The sequence below is a fragment of the Mytilus californianus genome, unplaced genomic scaffold (genome assembly GCF_021869535.1).
Source record: "Mytilus californianus isolate M0D057914Y unplaced genomic scaffold, xbMytCali1.0.p SCAF_10, whole genome shotgun sequence".
Classification (NCBI taxonomy): Eukaryota; Metazoa; Mollusca; class Bivalvia; order Mytilida; family Mytilidae; genus Mytilus; species Mytilus californianus.
Window position 1 is genome coordinate 53,420,841 of NW_026262582.1, and position 20,440 is coordinate 53,441,280.

Below are 20,440 nucleotides of genomic sequence, written 5' to 3' on the forward strand. Positions count from 1 at the left end.
AAATGAGATATGCCAATGCTTATACAACTGCATACCAAATATCATTGACCTACCACTAGTGGTTCCCCATAAACTGACCTAATCACAAACTAATACATGTAAACTAAGCAAAGTTTCAAAGTAAATAGACCTTGACTGAGGGGGCAGGGCCAAATAATCTCCATGGTAATGAGATGTGCCAATGCTAATACAACTGCATACCAAATATCATTGACCTACCAATAGTGGTTCACCATGAACTAGACCTAATCACAAACTAATACATTGTTGACACCGCCTACGCCGGAAACAGCATACCTATGTCTTGCTTTTTGACTCCGTCAAGGCGACACAAAAACGTTGATGACGTCACGTTCAAATGACAAAATTATGTGTATGAGCCGATAGACAAAAAACTTTCAGCGAAACAGAAATCATGTTACATCCAACATTAAATTATCAATCCTGTCTACATGAACACATCTGTGTTTTTGCAAACAAATAGTTCTACCTTTCAAATTGTAATAGAAGTTCCTACCATGTAAAACATTAGCTATTTCATATTTTTATTTTTCTAAAATCATTTTGCATGTGCAATTTATGCACACAGTACATAATAAAACATTCTGTGCAAAGGTGTAAAATACATATATTACATATGATATATATCACCCCTCGTGTTCCCCATTCCCATTGCACAATAAAACTTAGCTTGGACCCTGAACTGAATACAACATTGTTTATCATAGATTCATATGTCCTATATTGTAAAGAGAGAGACATATAATAACAAAGATTGCTATTTCCATTAAATGGCCATACTATCTTTGGAAATATTGGAAGGACTAACTTGAAAATTTGATTCATTCTTGTGGTGAATACACCTGGAATACAGTACTATTACAAATGGGAGAAGGAAAATATAAACCCTAGATTGGCCTTGACTCATATTACCTGGAACACATTCAGACTCAACAAATTGGCACAGTAGAATCATGTAATAAGTAGCCGCCCTTTTATAACTTAACACATTCAAGGAAACAAGGAAGAACATTAAAATGATTTAACAATAATAGGTCCTTGTTTTTGCTTAGTTAAAAGTCATAATTGTTTAAAATCAAAATAAAATTTAAGTGTAAAAGAACAAACTAAAACTGAATATAGTAAAGTTTTAAAATTATTTAAGGAAAAATATGCAGATTATCAAGGTTAAAATATACTTGCAAATTTCCAGACAAATATAATAATACTCTATGAAGAATACAAGTATATCCTCAAATGTAGGATTTCCATTAAAATACATAAAAAGATATCCTTTGAATTATAGATTTAGATTGCTGGATTAAAGTTCAATTTCCAACCTAGCTTCTATATAAAGATAAAAAGCATGTATTTTTTAAGGTCAGGAACCCAAGCTAATATCATAACAAAACAACTTGTGATAAAATTGCTGACTTCTGTAATGAAATGAGAATATGTTATATTTGAATGAAATAATACTTCTTGCTGATATCACCATATGAAGATCTATCTTTTATTGTTATGTGTCCAAAAAACAGAATCATTGCAAGTAATGGAAATTTGTTTTTATTTACTTGTAAATCGCTGATAAATTTGTTTCTCAAAAGAAAAAATAATCTTTTCTAGTGTAAAAACAGAATTAACTTTCATTCTATTTGACATGCCTTATTCTGATGAAAATATTTTTTTTAACAAAAACAAACTAATGTGCAGTAAAATGGTTAAATTGTACATGATTCCTGAATATTCTTAAATTCATTTATTCTTATTTTGTTTCATACATGGTTATTTTCCACTGTAATACAGTTGAATATTATTATGCTATTTACTTTACATAAATGGCTATAATTTAAAATGCATTCACACCATACACAATTAACTCTGCTGAACATGTGTCCTCCCCGTTGTCATTGACAACCTTACATGTGTAGTCACCTTCATCTGACTCACATATGTCACGAATAATGAGAGAATGAAGACCATTGTGACTTTGTATAAATGAATGTCTACTGTCTTCTTTTATTACACTTTGGTCGTGCAGCCATGTCACTTGAGGTGTAGGATGACCTTCAACTGCAATGTCAAATCGTACGATGTCCCCTTTCACTGCCTCACAGTCCACCATATCTTTAATGATTTCTGCTGGTGCAGATGTATCCTCAGAAGACATTGTTTTGATGTGTTTGTTATTGTTTTCACAGTTCACACAAAGGTCATCTTCACAATTTTCATCATCTTCTTTCGACTGGTTAAACACATCTTCATCTGTTTCAGTAGCATCAGAAGTTTCCAGGTTATCTCCCTTGAAATCTGTTTCTTCATGTGATTGAGACCTTGATACTGGCAGGACAGACAAGTCACTCTGTGAAGCAATATCGGAATCACTATTTATAGAAGAGTGGTCAATTGATTTACTATCACCACGCTGTTTTTGCCAGATTGACATGCGTCCTATTGCCCGAATAGCAGTTCCCATTTTCTACACATAAAAATAAAAAGCCATACAAATAGCGTGAAGACTATGACAAACACAGGGTGAATGCAAATATTAAATCAAAGTCATCATAAACATTTGTATTTAATCATTTTAACGCAAAATTAATCATTAATTTCACTTCTTTCAAAAGTAAAAATTATGGTTACTGAGATTTATTTTATCTTTTAAATAGTATCAAATAATTTTGTTAAAAAAAAAACCAACATCCAGTGCATGCAATTCCAATTTCAATTTTCTGAATGACCTTCCACAGTTGACCTCCTAGGGTCAACATGAGAAAAACGTGTAAGGACATGTGATGTAAAAGTATTTGCTTTGTGAGATCATTTTTTTTAAGGAAAAAGCATCAATTGGAAGATGATGTATTACTTTTTATGTTCTATGATGACAATGATTATCTAGCACCTTAAGCACTGGAATGTGAAGATATGGATATGGTATTATTACAAAGTATAACATTGTAGTTAATTATAAAATACCATATTGTATGTACTGTCTTATTATACACAAGTAACTTTGCACAAGGCTCAAAAACAGGTAGACATGTGATGTGTATCAAGCATTCTAGCCTTGTTCTTACCAAGTACAAAATTAAATTATATACCTAAGTCAATGTACCCTTATGTATTCTTTATACTGCAACATTTAAAAGTATTTAATGCAAATTCAAAAGTATGAAAGTTGATTTGTTGCTAAATATGCACATAAAAAATGAATTTAGAATCAGTGCAGTTTTAACCAAAACTTTTGAAAATCAAAAGAATCAGATGTTGAATAGCATAACTGACTATTTAAGAAAACAATTTTCCATAAAGTGGTCAATGTCAGAAATCTGTGACTAAATAAAATTCAAAGACCTTCAAAGTTGAAAAAGAATTCCAATAAGCCTGTAGTCTGTTTACTTAGATTTGCAACAAGAAAAAATTCTCACATTTCGAAAATAAAATCCTTTAACCAGATAGACATTATGTTTGAACTAAACCAACAGATAATTAAATGTAAATTTTCAGGACTAAAAATAATCACAATTCTAATTGTCATACAGTTTAAAACAATTTTGACTATATTAACATTCCAGCTTACACATAATATCCTCCAGATCATGAATATCTACTATAACTGTTTGAAAGTAAGTCAAACCAGATAATTGATTACAGTAGATGATCATCCCTATCTGCCCACAATTTTCCATTAGTTCCAATTCTTTCTAATTTTGATACATTTAATTATCCATAAATCATTTAGATATCAGATAAACTTTTTAACTGCGGTTATGAAAAAACTAGACAAAAACAAAAGAAGATTTATGATTTTGATTAGTAGTATTGATCAAAAATAAAATAATACAGTGATTAAATCTAATAATTAAAATCTTCAGATATTAATATTTATCCTTGCAGATATGGATGGTATCTACTGACTTAGTTTATTTGGCCTGTCTTTGTATATTTTCTCTTGATTAGTAGAATGATAAGCCTTTTTTTCAAGAAAGCACACATGCTTATTTTTTTATCATTTTTTTTTGCATCTGCAAAAGAGTTAAATGCTTAGGCTGAAATTTAATTTTTGGCAATATGAGTGTTTATATGTGAAACCATGCAAGATAAGTGAAACTAAGCCTAGATAACCCCTGATACTCTCTAAGAGCTTTTTTCATTTAAACATACACTGCAACTAGGAATAGCACTCTCTGATATCATATCTATAGATGTGTGCCTAAACTTAAGAAAACAAAAAGATTTGAGAAAGATACAATTTCTTGTATGGATTTCTTGTATGGAAGAGTAATTTTCAAAAAGATCAAATTTCTTGTATGGAAGAGTAACTTTGAGAAAGATCAAATTTCTTGTATGGAAAAGTAACTTTGAGAAATATAAAATTTCTTGTGTGGAAGAGTCACATTTCCCAGAGTCCAATTTAGAGGTACCATGTATGTTTAAATTATAAACAGCTCTAAACATGCAACAATCAGAAAAGAAATAAAATATTAAACATAAAAATATGCATAAATAACAAAATATTTTAAGAGAAATGAGTGAATGAAAAATATCTATTTATTAAAAATTAAAATAAGACTTGCTGTGTGTTGTTGAAAGTTTAGCAGAATTAAACAGAAAATTCCAAACTTAAATAAATAAGAAAAATAAACACCAAGAATGAAAGAAAATAATAAACTAATGATTTGAAAGTAAGTTTAAAAAAATTATTATAAAATGTTAAACCTTCAATTTTGTATACAAACCTGCCACTTGCGTCGAGCCATAAATTGTTTCAAGTTGCGTAGACTCTGTCGTAACTTTTTAGAACTGTTTCTCTCTGAATGTGCCAACCACTTGTGCTCTATACATTGTGATATTGTTATCCTCTTTCTATAATAGTTTAAAACACATTTAAATTAGTCAAGTATTCTACATTTGGGTCATCCTTAAGCAGAGAGTATCTATTTTCCCATATTCCTGTATTTTCATAACTGCTATATCAGTCTGTTTTGATATTTTTTTGTCAAATTCTGAGATTGCTAACAGGAATCATATACATAACTATGTTCAGTTCCTTAGATTTAAATGCAAATTTCTGAATTTTTATGTGATATAAATGTTTGTGTAATAGTACACTGTAGTTTTTTTGGTTTTTTTTTTGTGTTTTTTTTTTTAGGGGGGGAGGGTCTTTTTTTAATAGTGAAACTTGCTGATTATGGTTACTGGTTTTCATTGTACATGAAAAGTTTTTAATCCCAATGTAGTGTATGTTTTAGCCAGTTAGAAAAACATATATATGTTATATAAAATGTAGACTAACTAAAGTTTAATGAAAAAAATCAATAGTAATCATATAGAATTCATCAGGTTTCATATCTGAATTCACTTTTCCAGTAATAAATAACTTCAGTTCAAATCCCCCAGTGATAAATATGTATAAAAGATTCAGCAGAAAGCAAACATCTGGAATTTACACCCCTTTTTTAATAGATGAAAAGCTTGAAGAGGCAACAAAGACCACTTATCAGATAATATATTCTGTTTAAATTATTGACATCCACTTCCAACATTACTTTTTATCTTCTAATACATTTACTATTTACCAGTTTGCTTTAAACTACCTGTCATTTTTCATAAGGAAAATAACTTGTTATCAAATCTCAACACTAGTTTTCAGTTTACCTCATATTTTTAAGCAAGCATTTTTCAATAAAGTGACGAGCTTCCTCTGAAATTTCCTCAAAGGCTTCATCATCAAAATCAAAATCTCCTTGTGTAACATTGGAAAGTGTCTCACCATCTGAATCACCCATGAAGGGAGATAATCCAGACAATCTGAAATACAAAATTGATGTAAAATATCTTACCAAATAATTATGCAAATACATGTTCATTAAAAGAAATCACTTAAAAATTTGTAAATCAACTAAAAAAGTTACTGAACATGTGACCAAATTGATGTAAAAATATATCTTTTTTTTATTAAAAGAGTCAAATTAAGAATATTAGAACGGATTCCAGGTGCAGCATCTAATTTCAGAATAAAGCAACAAGTATGTCAGAACATCTTTCATTTAATAAATTTTAAACTAAATTTGCATCTGTTCGAATATACATGTCTTTTTCTTTCTTTTTGTTCTTCAAAGGCAGCACCTAGTGAAATGAAACGTTTAACATTCAAAGGGAAGAAACTCAATCTTAAAATAATTTCAAAAAGTTTTATAGAAATACATCAAATGATACAGATAGCAATAAAAACAATATGTGCCATTCCCTACTCATATTATCTTATTTCCATGTCCAGTGAACCACTGTAAAATCTTGGTTAAAACCCTGATTTGGCATATATTTCAAAATTCACATCAGAATAAACAATTGTACTGAGTTTGACACCAACTTCATGGCAAACTACCTTATTACCATCCAAGTAGTCAGCACTTTTGTGTTGACATAAATTATCATTGATAAGGTCATAATAATAAATTAACTGTTAAAAAAAACTGATTTATTCAATACTAAGGATTTTATACCCCAGGAAATGATTACCTTAGCAGTATTTGGTAAAACCTTTTGGAATTTGGGTCCTCAATCCTCTTCAGCTTCGTACATACTAGAATTCAGAATGGCCCCCTCCTTATTGTAGGTGGGGCATGAAAATAATATTGTGAGTTAAAAGAAGACAAATTTATTGAATAAATAAGAAATATTACAATGACTTTCTACTATGCTGTTGTAAAGATATTCATCATAAAAAGGAAAGTTCTGCAAAATTTATTGTCATCTTAATCAATTTCAAAATATCACTAAACACAAGACTACATATAAACACAGGCTACTTACAGAACATAACAAATAACTCCAAGACTCCATATATCTGTTTGTAATCCTATCTGTTCATAGTTCACAACTTCTGGTGCTATAAATTCAGGAGTTCCAAACATTACCTTCAGACTTTCACCTGGTGTATAGCGACGTGCTAATCCAAAGTCTATAATCTTTATCAAATTACTATCTTTACGAACACATAAAATATTTTCTGGCTTGAGATCAAGGTGCATTATAGACTTCTCATGCATGTACCTGACACCTTCACAGATCTGACGCATGAAATGAACACAGTCTCTTTCTGTCAACTCTAAATCTTCGTCTGCAACACGATCAAATAATTCTCCTCCACCAACACTGAAAAATAAATTATTATATTAATCTATCATGACTTGTTTCTTCTAAGTAAAATCTTGATTAATAATTGGTGGTTTTTACACAGAAACATGTATCATCCATTTTCCCCTTCTCTAAATTACAAATGACAAACTTTGAAATAAACAATCTGACCATTATCATGATTATAAAACTTTGAAATGCTTATAGCTACGCACGTTTTGAGAAGAACAGATCAATTCAGAAATGGTGTTTCCTTGAAGGAAAATAAGAGTGCTGGCAATTCTGATTAATACAGCCATCAATAGAATGCAGAGACTATGTTACACAATTTTTTGCTAGGACGAAAGTTCAATATCTGAATTGGGTTATTATTTTATCAATCATCATTGCTTTGCAATCTCTTGATTGTAAGAGACCAATTGTACTGTCAGTATGAATCACATTCAAAAATGTTCCATGTTCTGCAAAACAACATCTCCAAAAGTAACCCAATCAAAATAGTAGAATAGGTGGTCTATAACTATGCTGATTGAAGTTGTTCTGTCAAGTTGGCAGCATTCCAACGTGAAATGTAGGTCTTGTAATGACCAACTTCAACAGTATGTAGAAACTGCAAAACATGTTTTGATATTGGAAAACTTAAAAAACGCTTTGATGAAAATAAAATTTGAAGTGGTATGCATTAGTTATGTCAAGTTTCATTCTATTCCTATATTAATTATTGGAAATTTGTGTTGACAAAAATTTGAGACAAACAAATAAAGACTGATAGGCCAAACAAATAAATCTTCCCATATACATGTGGGGGAGATATATATAGTAACTATCAGTCAGAAAAACAGGGTACTTTTTACCTTAATTTTCAAATCATACATTCCCACTTTCATTAATTTTTGGTAATGAAATCCTTGAATGAATAATTCACCAGCTAAACATATATTATGTTCATTGAAAACCGAGATGTCCCTACAGACACAGGCATAGTAAACAACTATGAATTGTCATACATATATGGTGAGTCTTGTATTTTAAAAATACTATTATGCTGGGAGGGACAAAATAAAACTTGTTCTATTATTGCTAATTTTTTTACTGTAGCCATGTGTTACAATCCATAATGGCGTGCTCAATTTATCTACCAAAAACTTGACTAAACAAGAATTGCATGCTCCAGGGAGTATAAAAACTTGAAGTAGCTAGAAACCAATGTTGTGACCTTAAACCTTGACCTATTGAACCCAAATCTAATAATCTTATTCCCCTTTCCTATGTTGTTCATCTGTATAAGTTTCATTCCAATCAGGCAAGGGAAACTCAAAGTTACTACCTGAAAATCATTTGTTTTGGACACAGACAGACAGAAAGACATGCTGATGGACGAACAGGCAGAAAGAAATGACTATATGCTTAAAAAAAAATTCACAGAGCATAAATGTGAGTCTGACAAGGACTAACTGTAGCCTTTTTGGCCAACATAGGCAACTTAATAAATTATGTAGTTAATATGCAATCACATCTTTTCTACTCGTATGATTTTTGCAAACAGAAAAGTTGTAAAATTTGGGGGTAAATGTCCTCGGCTCCTTTTGCAAATAAATTAAAAGATCTGCATATATTTTCCTTCTGTAAACAACAATAAAATGCTTCGCTGGGGCGCAGCTTGATACGACCGCAGAGGTCAAACCCTGAACAGTTGGGGCAAGTATGTACACAACATTCAAGCTTGATACAGCTCTGAATTTGGATTGTTATTAAATATTTGACACAGCATAGGTTTCTGACACAGAAAGAATGTGGTCCAAGAACTTGAATTTTTTTAATTTACCTATTTTGGTCCAATGTCCAAAATCAAAATACATGGTTAGATTCAGCATATCAAAGAACCCCATATATTCAATTTTTGTTGAAATCAAACAAAGTTTAATTTTGGACCCCAACTTGGACAAACTTGAAAACTGGGCCCATAATCAAAAATCTAAACACATGTTTAGATTCAGCATATCAAAGAACCCCAAGAATTCAATTTTTGCTAAAATCAAACTAAGTTTAATTTTGGACCCTTTGGACCTTAATGTAGACCAATTTAAAAAACGGGACTTAAAATTAAAAATCTAAATACACGGTTAGATTTGGCATATCAAAGAACCCCAATAATTCAATTTTTGATGAAATCAAACAAAGTTTAATTTTGGACCCTTTTGACCTCAATATGAACCAATTTGATAGTGGGGCCTACAAATAAAAAATCTAAATACATGGTTAGATTCAGCATATCAAAGAACCTCATATATTCAATTTTTGTTGAAATCAAACAAAGTTTAATTTTGGACCCCAATTTGGACCAACTTGAAAACTGGGTCCATAATCAAAAATCTAAATACATGTTTAGATTCAGCATATCAAAGAACCCAATATATTCAATTTTTGTTGAAATCAAACAAAGTTTAAATACTGGACCCTATCTTGGACCAACTTGAAAACTGGGCCCATAATCAAAAATCTAAACACATGTTTAGATTCAGCATATCAAAGAACCCCAAGAGTTCAATTTTTGTTAAAATCAAACTAAGTTTAATTTTGGACCCTTTGGACCTTAATGTAGACCAATTTAAAAAACAGGACCCAAAATTAAAAATCTAAATACACGGTTAGATTTGGAATATCAAAGAACCCCAATAATTCAATTTTAGATGAAATCAAACAAAGTTTAATTTTGGACCCTTTTGACCTCAATATGAACCAATTTGATAACGGGGTCCACAAATAAAAAATCTAAATACATGGTTAGATTCAGCATATCAAAGAACCCCATATATTCAATTTTTGTTGAAATCAAACAAAGTTTAATTTTGGACCCCAATTTGGACCAACTTGAAAACTGGGCCAAAAAATCAAAAATCTAAATACATGTTTAGATTCAGCATATCAAAGAACCTCATATATTCAATTTTTGCTAAAATCAAACAAAGTTTAATTTTGGACCCTTTGGACCTTAATGTAGACTATTTTGAAAACTGGACCCAAAATTAAAAATCTAAATACACTGTTAGATTCGGCATAACAAATAAATAAATGTGATCGAAGATTTTACAAATCTAATGCGCCATACTGTGCAATTAAAGATTACTTCTTGAAATTTTTCAATATTTGAAATTTGAAAAAAAAATAATATTTGAAGAATAATTCTTTTTAATTTCTGAAATCTGAAATGAGAAAAAATTGACCCCCCACAATTTCTTTTTATCCCCCCCCCCCCTTTTTTCCCCCAAAAAATTCTTTCCCTCAAGATATGGTCATAATCTCAATTCAAATTTCCAATGGAGTTGGCAACCATAATTACCCATTTAAATTTACCATAGTGCTAACTTAATCTATTTTATAATAGAATTAAAAATATAGTGTCAAATCTTTCATATGGATTTTTTTGTAAAAAAAAATGATGCAACATTTGCAGATATTTTTACTGGTCTTCCTTTATAAATATGCATTTCTTTAAACATAATTTAAAAGCAGTGTAAGGGAAGTAACCAAAACGTTGTATTTGGATTACCTCCCTTACACTGTTTTAAATTATCTTTATTGTTCATTAACCATTACTTTATACATAATTTAAAAGCAGTGTAAGGGAGATAATTTCAATGATGTATTTGATTTATCTCCCTTACACTGCTTTAAATTATGTTTTGTACTAAAGTATTTGTCCATTAACCAGGACAACCTTGTTTTTCCCCCTTTTTTGCCCCTAATTCCTAAACGGTTTGAGCCATAACCCCCCAAAGCAAATCCTAACCATCCCTTTGTGGTATGGAAACTTGTAGTATAATTTCAGAGAGATCCATACACCGTTCCACAGTTATTGTGTGGAAACTAGAAAATGCTTATTTTTGGCCCCTTTTTGGCCCCTTATTCCTTAACTGTTGGTACCATAACCCCCAAAATCAATCCCAACCTTCCTTTTGTGGTATTTAACCTTATGGTAAAATTTCAAAAAGATCCATTCACTTAAACTAAAGTTAGAGTGCGAAAACCAATGTGTCTTCGGACGACGACGACGACGCCAACGTCATACCAATATACGACCACAAAATTTTTTTGCGGTCGTATAAAAATTGTTAGCACATGTTTCAGAGGGAAAATTGCAAATCTGTTTCTAAGGATGACATATTGCCTCTAAAATACAATCATATACCTAATTATAATAATGAAAGAATCTATTTTTTCAGTTAGTTCCCCCTTAAAGAATGAGACAAAAGATATACACAAATCAACTTCTGATATTTTTTAACTTACTATTCCATAACAAGGACCATGGACTTTGGTGTTTCATAAGCGTCCCGTAACATCAGAAGTTTAGGGTGTGTCAACTCATTCATAATACTGATTTCATTTTTAACATTAAATTTTTCATCCTTCTTTCTGCATTTGATGACCTTTGCTGCCCAAGTTTCCTTTTCTTCCTTATGTAAGCACTTGTACACATTTCCAAACTTTCCTCTGAAAAAAAATTGTGATTTTCAATACACAAATAAAATATATTGTGTTTAGTTAATATTATCATTCACATTTATAAATTTCTTAAAACTATTCCAACATATCTGATGACCAAGTAGAGACATCATAGAAAGAAGTTTATAACATAACTTATGATTTTTCATTTTTGAAAGTGATTTCCTACACTTACCATAATAGACAATGCTGGACAACTTTGTTAACACATAATTTTAAAGTGCTTTAAGTGTTGTAGAATATATAAGTAAAAACAAAATTGTTTCTTCCTTCTTGTAATTTACCATGCTTACTTAAATACCATAATACTTACTTGCCAACTTCAGCAATCTTCTCATAATGATCCTCAAATATCTTCTCCGTTACAGGAACTACTGTCCTTGGAGTAAAAGGAAGCTCTTCCTCTGTAAACATCAAAAAATCAGATTTCTTATCTATCAATATATAGAAATACCGTCGTATGTTCCTAGTAGGACATTGAAAGTCAAAAGTCCAGTTTTATTTTACCTTGGTGGAGGTCCACTTTGAAAAAAGTGCACAAACCAGTTTCACATATATCTAATTCATGCCATCAAAATAACATACATCACACAGTAAGCAAAAGTTATTTTATAGAACCCTTTCAATCAGAAAGAAAAAAAATCTTGAATTTAAAACCTGCTAAAACTTTAAATTAATATAACACATGTATAAGATCGTAAGATTTAAGATGTAAAGATACTAAGAGTTAAATATTGTTACCGATAGATTATGAATACTTTAGTGGGTAAGATTTGCAATGTATCCTCAGTATGTAAGATTTACATTTAAATATTATAAATGATTATGTATATAATAAGTATCATATTGAAATGATAAATGAAAAGATATGATTTTCTAGTCTGATAACATTATAAAAATCAAGTTTTTGTTACCAACTGTGTCATGAAATCATTTCATTAATCACTCTTGTTACATCTTTCTCTCTTAGTTCTGATTTATGATACCATCAGAGTTTCTTAATCATTTGACAAAAATGACCTTAACATCTGACTTTATCTACTTGAAACTATAGTCTGTTATTAATAGCCACATTGCAGTTTAGGTAAAAAGCACCAAGAACAAAAACATTCCTATATCAAGCTGCCACTTGTCATTTGAATAAGGATACTATGAAACATACTATTTTTTTAAACTTGTTTGCATGATGACAAATACTAAGAGGCATTTAATACTTGATGTTGGTAACTATAGTAACATTTATTCACTCCTTATTTGTCTTATTGCCACTGTATACTTTGAGATTTAAAGAGAAATTGTCAAATCTAATGGTTAGGACATTCTTAATTGTTATAATTTGGGGAGTTTTCAATACTGAGAAAACTTAAATGTTATTTGTCTGCCTCTCTACACTGCCACCATAGTTAGTTTTGTTTATATCTCTGTATACTCTCCCAACAGTTAGTTTTGTTTATATCTCTGTAGACTTTCCCCATAGTTAGTTTTATTAATGCATCTGAATGAATACTTCACCCACAGTGAGTCTGGTTGGAACAGCATGCTAAATTTCATATATACAGTAGAAAGAAGGTCATTAAGATATCAAATGGACCTGGACTGTGTAACAATCATAACAGGCAAAACCTGGACTGTGTAACAATCATAACAGGCCAAACCTGGACTGTGTAACAATCATAACAGGCTCAACCTGGACTGTGTAACAATCATAACAGGCAAAACCTGGACTGTGTAACAATCATAAAGGGCAAAACCTGGCCTGTGTACCAATCATAACGGGCAAATCCTGGCCTGTGTAACAATCATCAAAACCTGGCCTGTGTAACAATCATAACGGGCCAAACCTGGCCTGTGTAACAATCATAACAGGCAAAACCTGGCATGTGTAACAATCATAAAGGGCAAAACCTGGACTGTATAACAATCATAACAGGCAAAACCTGGCCTGTGTAACAATGATAACAGGCAAAACCTGAACTGTGTAACAATCATAACAGGCAAAACCTGAACTGTGTAACAATCATAACAGGCAAAACCCGAACTGTGTAATAATCATAACGGGGCAAAACCTGGACTGTGTAACAATCATAACGGGCCAAACCTGGACTGTGTAACAATCATAACAGGCAAAACCTGGACTGTGTAACAATCATATCAGGCTTAACCTGGACTGTGAAACAATCATAACAGGCCAAACCTGGACTGTGTAACAATCATAACAGGCTCAACCTGGACTGTGTAACAATCATAACAGGCAAAACCTGGACTGTGTAACAATCATAAAGGGCAAAACCTGGCCTGTGTACCAATCATAACGGGCAAATCCTGGCCTGTGTAACAATCATAAAGGGCAAAACCTGGCCTGTGTAACAATCATAACAGCCAAACCTGGCCTGTGTAACAATCATAACAGGCAAAACCTGGCCTGTGTAACAATCATAAAGGGCAAAACCTGGCCTGTGTAACAATCATAACAGGCCAAAACTGGACTGTATAACAATCATAACAGGCAAAACCTGGCCTGTGTAACAATCATAACAGGCAAAACCTGAACTGTGTAACAATCATAACAGGCAAAACCCGGAATGTGTAACAATCATAACAGGCAAAACCCGAACTGTGTAATAATCATAACGGGGCAAAAGCTGGACTATGTAACAATCATAACAGGCAAAACCTGACCTGTGTAACAATCATAACAGGCAAAACCTGAACTGTGTAACAATCATCACGTGCAAAACCTGGACTGTGTAACAATCATAACAAGCCAAACCTGGACTGTGTAACAATCATAACAGGCAAAACCTGGACTGTGTAACAATCATAACAGGCAAAACCTGAACTGTGTAACAATCATAACGGGCCAAACCTGGCATGTGTAACAATCATAACAGGCCAAACCTGGACTGTGTAACAATCATAACAGGAAAAACCTGGACAGTGTAACAACCATAACTGGCATAACCTGGCCTGTATAACAATCATAACAAGCAAAACCTGGCCTGTGTACTGTGTAACAATCATAACATGCAAAACCTTGAATGTGTAACAATCATAACAGGCCAAACCTGGACTGTGTAACAATCATAACAGGCAAAACCTGGACTGTGTAACAATCATAACAGGCAAAACCTGGACTGTGTAACAATCATAACGGGAAAAACCGGGACTGTGTAACAATCATAACAGGCAAAACCTGGACTGTGTAACAATCATAACAGACAAAATCTGGACTGTGTAACTATCATTACAGGCAAAACCTGGACTGTGTAACAATCATAACAGGCAAAACCTGGACTGTGTAACAATCATAACAGGCAAAACCTGGACTGTGTAACAATCATAACAGGAAAAACCTGGACTGTGTAACAATCATAACAGGCAAAACCTGGACTGTGTAACAATCATAACAGACAAAATCTGGACTGTAACTATCATTACAGGCAAAACCTGGACTGTGTAACAATCATAACAGGCAAACAGTGGCAGTTGTGATTTTACCAATTCTATTCTGAAAACAATTTGAACATATGAAATTCACATTTCATAAAATCTTACATTAAATGCATCATGAATTAAGGGTAGACAAGAATTCTATATGTTATGACATTATTTGTTAGTTCTCTCAGTAAATACAATCCTTTGTTGGTACACACTCAAAATTAAAATGGTTAAACACAATGCCACTGTCTTCCACAAAAGGACAAAGATTAATGGGTTATGTAATTCAAATGAAGTTAAATCAGTTAAAAACACCAAATTAGATATAGATTAATTCTGTATTTAATTCTGTTAAATGCACAATATCATCCACCATACAGAGATTTGTTAGGCTGGGGTCAACAATCAGCAGTGCTTGTAAATCCAGTCTTACATTCTTTTATAACATCAAAACTTTAACTTATAGTTATTTGTACTAGTACAGTATTTTCTTTACAACAGTTTGTAAATCCTGATACTGTTAGTTGCCATGCACTTTGTTTGCTTAATACTCTAAATGAGTTGCTATGCCTAATTTTAACAACAGCAGCCTAACCAAACAAGTATTTCTTTCTGTTTTAAAGCTGTCAGTCTTTGTAACAATTTACTCAATTTTTAATTTACCTCTTAAAAGTGACATGTTAATTATAAAATTATTTAACAGTGTTTTTCTTCTAGTTTTTGCAAAGGTTTAATATATACATATATGGTATGTAATAAGTCACAATAAGACCTCCAAAGCTTTTTTAAAAATACATGCATATGTACAGAGATGTGATTTGGTAAAAGAAAAAATCATGCAATAAAGGAAATTTAGCAAAACAAGATTGATAAAAAGACAAAAGAATGAATGAATGAATAAGAGAAGGAATGAATATAATTCACTTTTTAATACTTTTTTAATATCTAAGGTTTAATTGTTCAAATAACCTATTTTCGGTACTTTTAAAACTTGATTTATATAAAACAAACTCTTGTTTTTTTTAGCCTACATACAAATTAACAATGAAAAATATAATATCAAATAATTACTTTTCCTCCGATATGATAAGTGTACCTTCAACCCCCAGAAATTCTACAATAAAAAATGATACCTTCTTCATCATCAAAGCTACAGTTCATTTTTGATTGAAACATGCTTGTCTCCAGCAATTTTTTCTTTCAAATATAATCCTTAAATTTTGAATTAAAATCTCTCATTCAGTACAGTGCAGTCCCAATAAATGATTTGGTAGTTTAACACTCGATTAATAAAACAGATAAAATCAATGTATTACAAAAACCTAAATAGTTTTTATAACAGGTGTAAAAATCCAATATAATATTATACACCTATGGCTTTATTGTATTATTAATAGTTTATTCAACCCCTACAATAATAATTACTGATATTCACTTTTTGACCAGACACCATGAAATATTCATTGAAATAGGACTATGTTATTTACAGGATTAAAGGAGTTTATAACACTTAACTTACTTATATAAAAAAGAAAATTATGAGATGACAGATGCCATTTAACTAAAGTGTAATTATTTATTTATTTGTTTAGTTTATGCTGTTGTCAAGTCAATAATTTAATTCAAGGAAGTATAAACAAAAGCAGACAAAATGACCATGATTTAGTAATTCTTCCACCAACAGATTTCTTGGAATTTTAACACAGTACAAACTGAAGAACTGAAGTCTAATTATCTCAATTAAGAACACTCAAGTTAAATACTAAAATGGAATAATATGTCTTAGGTGCATGCATGTTCAGTTTTGATAAAATAATTTTCTCAACTTAACAATGTAACTTAGTATGTTATTAGATTTTAAAAACCTAAAGAATACACATATCTTAGGTTTGAAACTTTTTTCAATTTACAGCTGACAAATATTTTCAAAAATAATACAAAATCATTTCCATTGCCAATTAATTTATTGATTTTTTAACAGTTTGGAGAGCTGAAATAATATTAAAGAGAACATAACAATTTTTGACACATGTACCATTATGTACTCTTTTTATTCATTTATTTTTTTTTTTAAATGTTTCTTGATATGATCATAAGTTCATTATAATGTGAATACATTAAAATTCTGAAAACATGAGAAGCTAGAAACTAGCAACATATAAATAATGGTGATTTGTAGCTAGCTCCTAAGTGTTTGCATAAAGCACTGCTGACTATTGGTGCTGTAAAGCATTTCTATGACAAAGACATACTACCTTGCATTGCTCGGGGTAAAAATGGAGAAATGGGTGAATCATTATCTATATAAATACTAGTGGTACCAAAAACATCTGAAAATGAGGTGGCATTCAAATATTAAAATGTACATTATGCAAAATTCAATTTTTGATGCTGTTCTGTCTAAAAGTTTTAAAGAACATCATATATGTGTGCAGAGAGAGTCCATTTAATACTAAATATTTCTCTTTCATTTATGTATGAAAATTATGACATCATAAAATCCAGAAATGAACAGATAAATCATGGCAAACCTGGTGTGGTATCATAAGAGCAAATACTTTACTCATAAAATTGAAAAAAAAAACATAACATTTTCATATCCTTTTAAAAAATAGTCTTTGATTGCCATTTTTGGCTAGGCTGAGGCTCATATCTACATTAATGAGAAACTACATGTAGTAAATTACATAATATACAGTAGGTAAAGAATTTTTACTTTAAGAGCATTAAATTGATCACCTAACGCAAATATGAATAAGAGATCTGTATATGGAAGTATTGATATTTGACTATCATGTCTAATTATTATCTGTAGATGATGAATTCTCTACTCAGGAAATTCAGGGGCCAAAACAGGTGACATTATCTTCTACGTTTTTGAACATAAAATTGAAATTAAAACAAAAGGTAAAAGTTTTACCCCTTGGTAAATTGTTGACACAGAGATCTGTCTAGCCTGTGTTACCTAACCACAAACTTTAAAAATCATGTATGATGCCAACGCAAATGAATGAAACAGCACATTTAAGTCTCTGATCTGCGAAGATCAGTTGCAGGAAAGACAAAAACTTGTATTTCCTTCTCTTTTGAATAAGAAATATTTATCCTATAAGTACTTTATACTTGTATCTGAACTTATAAATGACATCATAAAATCATTCATAACTGAGAAGAAATGTTCTAGTAAATCAACTGTTTCAAATTTCTCTTTTATTTCAAGATAATTTCTATTCTTTTTCAATTTTACTTCATAAAAGAGAAACAATGTCATGACAGTATATTTATCTGCATGCTTTGCTATGTTATGCTTCAAACATAATTATTTCTATAAAAAATGGACTATTCAAAGAAGCTTCTATATTAAAACACAAGCAAAACATGCACTCCACATAATTTTATTTACAAAACCACAACTGTGCATGGGTGCTAACCATCATACATGCACACAACATCTTGAAGCAGTGTTAAAAAAGCATTGATCTGCCTCATTCATGAAATAATATATTTATACAATAGGTAATATGATGCCATAATATTTCACAATGCAGTAGGTCATATCTGAATGTAGCTAAGAGAATGAAAGAACAGAGTTCCTATGTCCCCTGTTTTGAAAATATCTTATGTGCCCAAGGACAATATGTAACAAAATAATTTCTAATAAACATCTTGCAAAAAATGCAGGAATGAGATCACTAATAATGTTATTTTCAATAAACTTCTATTTCAAAGGGGCATTACTTTTGTAAAAATAGTTTGTCAGCACTCTTCCAAGACCTTGTTTGATATAAACTTCATAAACATGAGACAAGAAATTTAGGTGTGAGGGTGCCTACAATGCAATGTTCAATATAAATTATATTTCAAAGTGACCTTTTTTGGAACTCACACAAGACCTTGCTAAAATAAATGTATGGTATTAATGTCATAACAATCATACAAGAAATGTAGGTGTGAGAGTGCTAACAGTGTAATTTTCTATATAAGCAGTATTTCCAAGGGGAACAACTCTTTTTTTTTAAGTTGATCAGCACTGTTTTTCAAAATTGTCAGATTTAAACTTTTGACATAAATTTCATAAATATCTGGCAAAATTTGTACACTCGAGAGTGCTGACAATTCAATGCTGATTTTTGAACTCTTACCAGACATTGTTAATATAAACGTTCGATATAAATTTCATAACAATCCTTACAAGACTGGACAGAAGGATTCGATGCCCACTATTTCTATGTGAACCTGCAACCATTGCAAAGTAGACAAAAACAATTGAAGAAAACAACATTTCAATAATGTGGTTGTAGCATGTTATGAACCCTCTGATTAAATTCTCATAATAAATTGAAATCTAAATAAATGTTTCAAAACATATTGTGATACAAAAGTTAAATTCAATAAATTCATTATCAATGAATGAATATCATTGACACTTAAACCAAAATGATATTTGTCATGAATATAATATGCCTTTTAGAAACACTGTACAGCTTCAAGCAAATGATATGAAAACACAAATTCATTTCAGGCCTTTTGTTTTCTCATTTGAATTGTTTTGACATTTTGTCATGTCAGGTTCTTTTATAGCTGACTATACAGTATGGAGTTTTGTCCTTGTTGAATACTGTTACCTATAGTTGCTTACGTCTGCATCATTTGGATTTTGGTGGATAGATGTCTTATTGGCATATCACATCTCCTTATTTTTACACAGTGGTAATGGGTAATGCTGTAACACTACAAGGATTGTAGAAACCAGCTAATTTCAGTGTACACCCAAAAGGCCAACACTAATTGAATATAATTCTGGATCTAAATAGACATTGCTCAATAGCATATTGCATTGTGAAAACTTATTTCATCATATTACCATTTGTGTCATTAAATAAAAGAAATCAATATTTACCATCAGAATCGACTGAGAGACGGTGTGATGGATGACTATCTTTGGTTACTATGACATCAGATACAGGACTGGGCTCACTAAAACCAATCTTGTTTTTGGCACTGACTCGGAAAAAGAATGGATTGTGAGCGGCAAGATTTGTGGCACAATATGAGGTACTCTGCAATAAAAAGTAATTAGGAAAATAAGACTTTGTTATTTGCTGGTCATTTTTTGCCGGAAAAATTTCTACTTATTTATGTCAACATGACAACTTAAGGGCATACGATACAGTAGAGATCCCTCGTTGATTTTTTCTTGAAATTTTGGTACAAGGTCAATTTCGATGTGTACTTTTGAAATATGCAAAGAAAAATATACCTTCATGACTTACTTTTTGAGATAATTTGGTTCGAAATTTGCATATTTGAAGCGAAAACCCTGAAATTTCATAAAAAAGGACTTTTAAGGAAAGTT

At 31.1% G+C, this 20,440-nt stretch overlaps 1 protein-coding gene and 1 long non-coding RNA gene across 11 annotated transcripts in view; both read right to left on the reverse strand.

Annotated features, from left to right (window-relative positions):
* Positions 1–533: 533 nt before the first annotated feature.
* The window catches only part of LOC127718791 (myosin light chain kinase, smooth muscle-like), a 78,791-nt gene continuing 58,884 nt past the window's right edge, over positions 534–20,440 (reverse strand). For 7 of the 10 annotated variants that reach the window (XM_052224843.1, XM_052224845.1, XM_052224846.1 and 4 more), the window contains 8 exons: positions 19,985–20,144; positions 17,340–17,414; positions 11,960–12,050; positions 11,431–11,634; positions 6,817–7,158; positions 5,659–5,811; positions 4,740–4,866; positions 534–2,479 (listed from right to left, as the gene is read on the reverse strand). In XM_052224843.1, the coding sequence (XP_052080803.1) occupies positions 1,850–2,479; positions 4,740–4,866; positions 5,659–5,811; positions 6,817–7,158; positions 11,431–11,634; positions 11,960–12,050; positions 17,340–17,414; positions 19,985–20,144 (1,782 nt within the window). In that variant the 3' untranslated portion in view covers positions 534–1,849. The remainder of the gene's footprint in view (positions 2,480–4,739; positions 4,867–5,658; positions 5,812–6,816; positions 7,159–11,430; positions 11,635–11,959; positions 12,051–17,339; positions 17,415–19,984; positions 20,145–20,440) is intronic. The other 3 variants (XM_052224853.1, XM_052224847.1, XM_052224850.1) reach the window with 2 other exon arrangements.
* LOC127718849 (uncharacterized) lies at positions 13,405–15,087 on the reverse strand. The gene is made up of 3 exons (XR_007989977.1): positions 14,904–15,087; positions 14,064–14,480; positions 13,405–13,429 (listed from the first exon to the last, which is right to left on the reverse strand). It is a non-coding gene; the product is annotated as an uncharacterized LOC127718849 (long non-coding RNA).